At 41.8% G+C, this 7,200-nt stretch overlaps 1 protein-coding gene across 1 annotated transcript; it reads left to right on the forward strand.

Moving 5' to 3' along the window:
- The first annotated feature begins 278 nt into the window (after window positions 1–278).
- Window positions 279–4,272, forward strand: LOC120840882. The gene is made up of 6 exons (XM_042288241.1): window positions 279–489; window positions 2,382–2,621; window positions 3,183–3,272; window positions 3,346–3,560; window positions 3,640–3,799; window positions 4,113–4,272. Exons 1-6 carry the CDS (start codon window positions 279–281, stop codon window positions 4,241–4,243), a joined length of 1,047 nt encoding a protein of 348 aa, XP_042144175.1. The 3' UTR covers window positions 4,244–4,272.
- Window positions 4,273–7,200: the final 2,928 nt, after the last annotated feature.

Here is a 7,200-nt window from a genome sequence, read left to right on the forward strand (position 1 = left end):
CATTGGTCGCAAATATCTCAAAGTGAATGATTTGTACACTACTCCTTGCTCTTCAATCCTCGGTATCCATGAAGTTTCTGGTTTGTCAAGCCTGCGTTGCTGGCCAGTTGACAGTGTAGCAAAGAAGTGCCTGAAATTCATTGTTAACAAGCGACACACCGTGTTTTCTCTTGTTCACACAAAACTGTAATCTGGACTCTGTGTTCTGCAAGGCATGTGTGTACTGTGACACAATAAAGTGTAAGTGGTTAAGCTTCACATGTTCTCCTATTTCACTTATGTGCAGAGGGAAAGCCATATGTTGTGGTCAAGTTCCCGATGAGGATGCTGGAGACACTGTGGCGGTGGTGCATCAAAAATGTATAAATGGTGATTGGTGCTATTGGCCCAACGCAAAAAGTTCGAAGATGATAAACATGCTTAGTGAAAGAGGCGCAAACCCTTCAAAAGATTGGAAGCGTGTGCTGTGCATTCCAATAGAGTCATTTCGTAAGTATGATAGTTCTTCTTTATAGCACCAGTTTATTTCACCAATAGCCCAAAATGCGGGGAATTGAAGAATACTTTCTGGGTGTTCCTATAAAGCTTTTTAATGTAGTGATGGTCAAAGGGCAATAAGAATTAACACAATGCTGCTTGTATATCTGGCATCATGAGTCATATACAATTTTTCTGTGACTTTCAGGCGACAAAACAATGTCACGAGTAGTTATTTAAAAAAAAAAGTTGAGATTTCGCTCCTATAGGCCTTTTTTCTCTTTGCCCTAAATAATTACAGCAGCGTGCCACAGACAGCCTAAAACATCAAGCATTGTTTTCTCAAAACTGTTCTTTTAGCGTTCTGTTTGGCTTGAGTGGGGTTTTCGGGAACCACTGTTCATTTTTAGTTTGTTTGGCTTGTTGCAATCTGTGATCCAGAGTGCAGGGAATTGCATTATTATTTTTTTGTTTATATTTAATTAGTTACATAGCCATGCATTTGCATGTCAGACCTGTATTTTCCATCCTGGTGACAAAAAAAAAACTTGAAAATTTGGGGATATTGCGTTTGGTAGTTAAAGCAGCCTTTTAACAGTAAAGCTGTTTAGGCTCACCGTAATTTGTCTGATGTTAACAAAAACTTGGAGCGCAGTGACCTCCTCGCCCACACGTGCGCAGGGGCGCCGACAGTGGCATTGTGGAAGGCGTTCGTGCCTTCCACAGTGCTGGTTGCGTCTCTGTGATTGCCTAGGTGAACACCGCCACCTACGCTGCGTTTCATGTGTAGCGTGCAGCGCTGTCAAGGCTACTAGCGTGAGTGCGTCGCCTTGCATACCCTTCGCCTCATTCGAGCGTGCTCTCGTGCAGATGGGACGCTAAAGCCTGGTTCAGACAGTTGCGTTTGACTGCGTTTGACTGCGTTGCAGCAGCGAGAAACCAGGACATCCCTGCCGCTTGTATCGCGTGCCAAGATGATTCCTTGAATTGGATTCCACGCTTCATACGAAGCACAGATGTGCCGGTGACTCGCTTTCGGTTCTCGACGCAACGCAGTCAAACGCATTAAAACGCAAGTATCTGAACCGGCCTTAAAAGAGCCATGCTCTCGTGCCTGTGGCTCTGACCGGCTAAGGCGAGCACAGCCAGTCAAGCGACTTCAGGCGGCGTGAAAGCAATCCCGGCAACCGAGTCATGCGAAAATTTCAGTGTCGATTCCGCCAGTGGATGGGTGGCGCAAACGGCCGTTTCCAGTGGGAATTTCTGGGCATTGAGTTTGGGCATGGCTCTCGCGTCTGTGACAGTCTTTGGTTCGACGTCAACCTGTCTACCCTGAGCTCGGTTCGAGACTATGAGAAGCGGAGTACGGCCTTGCAAACCTTTGTAAAACTTAACTGAACTTAGGCAAAGCTAGGTCGACTCCCAGCTCCGCTGTTTCCCTAGCCTTGGACCGCTAGTGCAAGCTGCTCAAATTTTTTTTATTTTACAAGCCCTGCATGCTTTCCACAAGGTTTAAAGAGAAGAGAAATATGGTAATAAGTTCTTGAGATTTCAAACTCATATTTTTATGGTGGATATGTTCTAAGAGTGTAACATATTTGAGAGTTTTTATTGAAATCTGTGTAGAAATAAAACAAGATTTTGTTGAAGGCCATGTTCTGCGTTAAAAAAAAAAAAAAAAAAAAAAAAACTGTAGCTCGAGGCTCACGGAGCCAAAGCTCATGGTTCGGAGTGCTGATAGCCTGACTTCAATCCCGAACCAATCTTGTGGAGTTTCTGTTAACTTGCTTTTTGCGAGGAAAGCAGCTTATGGTGTACATATCATGTTTACATATATCATTCAATCATATATACCATTTTTTTTGGTGGCAACTGTGTTCTAACTTAACTTCTAAATTTTGCAGAGTCTTTTGAAAAAGCTCGCAGAAAACTCAAAACAGCTGAAGATACCTCGGACCTGCAAAGCGAAACAGACCTCGGAAAAGGAAAGAGGAAACGAAAAGCAACACGCATCAGCGACTCCTCCGATTCGGATGTTCCACAAAGGAGAAGGCGACAGCCCATGCCTCTGGCAGGGTGCAATGCCATGGATGATGAGGGCTCCTCTGGTCCACCCACTCCACCTCCTGCAGCCACTCTAAGAGGTACCCTGGTTGTCTGATGTGCCACCTTTGCAGATCTATATGCCAACTAATCAATTGATTCTTGAATAGCTTGTTCTATTTTTACTTATGAAGTCTTATGAGAACAGAAAGGAGCATCATGCTGGAAAGAATAACCCGAGGTACAAAATTGTTACCCCAGGCTTTTAGCGCTTATGAAAGGCCGTGAAGCAGTTTTTATCTTGTATGCATGCTAATATTGCACCGTTACAGAAGATTCTGTTGTCATTAAGGATGATTTAAAGAATGGTCTATGAAAAACTAGTACCATATGAAAAGAAATAACACCTTTGTCCTTAGAAGTACCTTTATAAACCTCGGGAATAAAAAAAAATAAAAATACTGGGTAAATCACTTGCTATGTGCTTGTTCACATGAGTGCTCTTCCTGTGCAGTGTTCAAAACACACAAAATAGTTCCTGACTGGAACAATAGCAAATAGAATAAGTGCTCACGACCTCTAACGGTTTTAAGACTGTTCGGTCCTGAAGTCACTTATTTGTCATTGATTTGTTTTCAGTGAAACTGTGTATTTTTGTGCAGCACTCAAGCAATCCAGTACAACCTTCAGCTCTATACCTGCTTGCCGTAATGTTGCCACTAAAACTGTGTCAAAGGAACTTGAGCCTGAAGGTGTGAAACCTTTCTGATAGCCTTTGATAGTTGGTTTTAACAATTTTATACAATGCTCCTGTTGATGGTTCAGGTTTGAGGCGACACACCTTGGAAGCTCTACACATGATCCGGCTGATGCTTGATAACCTGACTGCCCTGATGGGCACTGTGTTAGAAGCTCTGAACAAGCACACGGAGGAGGATGATGATGACGACTGCCCCTTTCAGGAGCCACACGCAAGCTACGACAGCTTCATGGAATTTGAGTGCCAGCTGCAGGCTAGCGAAGCCATGAGAAAAAAGCTGGTAAGTAAACTATGGAGCATTTGGCTAGATGCCATGGAAGTGCCTGTTATTTATATAAACCTGTTTTTCTGTGACATAGGTACATTGGTTCGCGGGACTGGGAGGGAAGACTGTGGGAGCCACTACTCGTCGACTGCTGGAAGCTCTAATGACCCAAAACGTTGCGGTGAATTTCAGCTGGAAAGGGCAAAAGGGCAAGGCGAAATTCCAACAGCTGCAGTGTGTTGAGCTTATATACCGTAAGTACACAACACATTATGGCAATGCTTTTTTGAAAGGATGGTGTTTGGAAGTAGTGTTTTTTTTCCCTAAGAAATTGATAAATATCTAATATATGCTCTGAAACAGCACCACAGTTTCACAGTGTGATCAGTTGGCTGGCTATAATAATCAAAGTATTTCTGATGGTTATAATAATCAAAGTATTTCTGATAATTCCTCGATCACCTCAAGGAAGGAATGAGCATACTCATGCCATTGTTGCGATTTTGCCATATAGCTAGCAGTCTGGGCTTTGTGGGACTAGTAATAGCAAACCTTACAACTTTTCAGAAGCTGTAAAAAGAAACCCCCGTATCACAACGACACGTCACGACATTGAAGAGGTAATCAAGACGTGGCTACGACACGCGGCGGAGAAGCTCAGGAAGCTTGAGGAATCTGGTCTCGGCAACATCCCCTAACTTTTTATGAGCATCTATATCCAAGTATAGTGTGCACCTTTTTTAATTCATTGTGTCTTTTCCAGCCCATCTTCAGGTAATACCTGTTTGACCTGCAGCCACAAGCACACTACTCAACAAGTTTTGTTAGTTTGTCATTATCATTTCGAATTATTTTAGTGTTCAAGTTCTAGTATCTTTATCTAATTTTTTTGCTCATTATTTCTAGTCATTTTACTCCTGTTTTCAAGTATTGCTCTTGCCTGACAAAGCTAGTCAACCTTAATCATTTTACAGGTGTTCATATTAAGGCATAATGAATGCCTCTTGTCTGCAGCTAAATGTTTACTTGTTAGACCAGCAGCCAGAATTGCACAACACGAGAAGTGATTATCATTTCCAGTTATTTTATTTTCCAATTTTAGTACCCTCGTCTTGTTCTTTGATTTTTATTGTTTGCAGCCATTTTGCTTAGGAGCCCTAAGAAGACCGAATTCATACTTTCTTTGTCTAAATAAGAAAAAATAGAAAGAAAAAAATCGCTCCTCCTTTCGTTTATCTAGGGACATTGCAGGAAGCCTTGTCGCTGTCATTCCTCAAGGCTTTCCCATGACGTCCCTCGATAACCGAAAGGAGGAGCCCAGATGGGAAACGCGGACCGGCATTTTTAAAGGGTGCGCTAGCGTGCTAGGAATTTTGTTTTGAGAAAAAATGATCTTCTTAGTTTTTTTTTTTGTTTTTTTTTAATTTTTAGGACAAATATTTGAAGTTTGGTCTTAAATTGATTAAGTGATGACAGCACAGCAGAGGTTCTTCCTTGTTCTATTCAATAAATATTTTGGCTGGTACTTTCTGCCTACTCTTCTGTTAAAATAATTCAAATTTTTTGTGTGTGTTGGTTTCATGGTTTTCAAGGAGCCTGCGCAGCATCCGTCGTAAGTCAGTTCAGCATTTGCATGGGTGACCCCAAAACGACCAGTCAGCTATCAAGCATCTCCTAATGGTTCTTTGGAGACATGGTGCCCTGATAACATGCAGCAAACATTAAAAAGAATAAGCACCCCAGGTGAATGAAATCAGCTGTATGTTCTTAGCAGCCGTGTCAAAATTTGTCACTATTTTTCATTGTGACTATTTCTGTAAAATTAATTAAGTCACCTCTTTAAATATTGGTTTAAGAGCTGAACTGTGATTAGCAATGTTGTAGAACATCAGGAGAAAGCAATTATACTGTTTAAAACAAGGTGTGGTTTTTGTAGTCCTGTTTACAAAACAAAAAATGCCTTGCTATAGCGGTCTGTGTGCCTTGGTTCACGGGTGTTTTTTCTTGCCTTCCAAAGAGGACTAGTCAAAGCACACACTTTTGTAAATATCATAATCGGTCATTTCTCGTGACATTCCAAGACTTCAAATCTCACTTGAGCTCCTAACCAAAAAAAAACAAGTTGATTAATTATTTTACCTAATTAGTAAACCGCAATGAAATAAATAGGGACATTTTCTGAAGATGACTGCATCATAATATAGTTGCTTTTATCCGTCTAGAGTGTTTCATTTTTTCATGAAATTTGCTGCATGTTATCTGGGGCACTCGGTATATATATACAGGGTGTTTCACGAAAGGTGGACAAATTCGATATTGTGACTACTACGCATCACAACAAAAAAATACTTGTGTTGTTTTCGTCCTGGGCCAGGGGCCTATTTAGGAAAATTATTAGAGTCCGGGATAATTAGATTAATTATTCTTGTGTCATTAACTTCTTTAGTATTGTGGATAAGGACATTGTTTCAATTAGAAAATTCCTCAGCATCATCGAAAAACACTAAATCAACAAATTGCAGAACGATAGAATGCACGCGCAACATTTTACAACTTTCTGAAAAACGGCACAAATTCAACGGGCTTTTAAGTTCGGGTTTGCTATCGGAGCGCATCTCGGCCCCGACGGCACCGCGCCCCGTGGAGAGATAGTGCAACCAGCCTGTGCTGCGTCGTGTGATGACAGCACAGCAGAGGTTGGTCGAGCTATTTCTACACGGGGCGCGGTGCCGTCGGGGCCAAGATGCGCTCCGATAGCAAACCGAAACCTAAAAACCCGTCGAATTTGTGCTGTTTTTCAGAAAGCCGTAAAATGTTGCGCGTGCATTCTATCGTTCTGCAATTTGTTGATTTAGTGTTTTTCGATGATGCTGAGAAATTCTTTAATTGAAACCATGCCCAATATTAAAATAATACACAATATTTAAAAAAAGTTAATTGCTCAAAAATAATTAGCAATCTAGTTATCCCGGACTTTAATAATTTTCCTAAAAAGGCCCTGGCCCAGGATGAAAACGACACAAGTCTTTTCTTGTTGCGACGCATAGTTTTTGCAACATCGAATTTGTCCACCTTTCGTGGAACACCCTGTATATTTCTGACCTTCATAAATGATCAAATGCTTCCTTGACGATATGCATTGACTGAACCAGTGGGGTGCCTTTATCCCAGAAAGGTCCCCATGCAGTCCTTAGGGCTGGCAACTCAGGATGTTCTTAGGACATAATGGGTCTGGACAAAAAGACCATTTGAGGATCATTCGAGACTCTTTCAGGATGTCCTCGGGACTACCCATCATCCTGGACTCGACATCCACAGTACATCCTCAAGATGCCACACTGTTAGAAAAACTCCTGTCAAAATATGGGACACATACATGCTAACCTTGTTGCCACAACATGTACTGTATTTCCGGAGTACAGAACATATTCCATACTTCTTTAGTACGGGACATGTTGTTGCTGTATGGGCAGCCACAACAAGTTCCATACACCATCATCACGGAACAAGTACTGTATGCTACAGGAAATGTACCATCGTGGCACACAGCAGCACATGTTCTGTTGCAAGCCATGCCAGAACATGTACCATTTTTACGAAGTACATTACATGTTCCAATGCGTCCAAAACGACACAGGTTACATTTCTTGTACGT

Source organism: Ixodes scapularis, unplaced genomic scaffold, assembly GCF_016920785.2.
Source record: "Ixodes scapularis isolate PalLabHiFi unplaced genomic scaffold, ASM1692078v2 ptg001315l_1__unscaffolded, whole genome shotgun sequence".
Classification (NCBI taxonomy): domain Eukaryota; kingdom Metazoa; phylum Arthropoda; class Arachnida; order Ixodida; family Ixodidae; genus Ixodes; species Ixodes scapularis.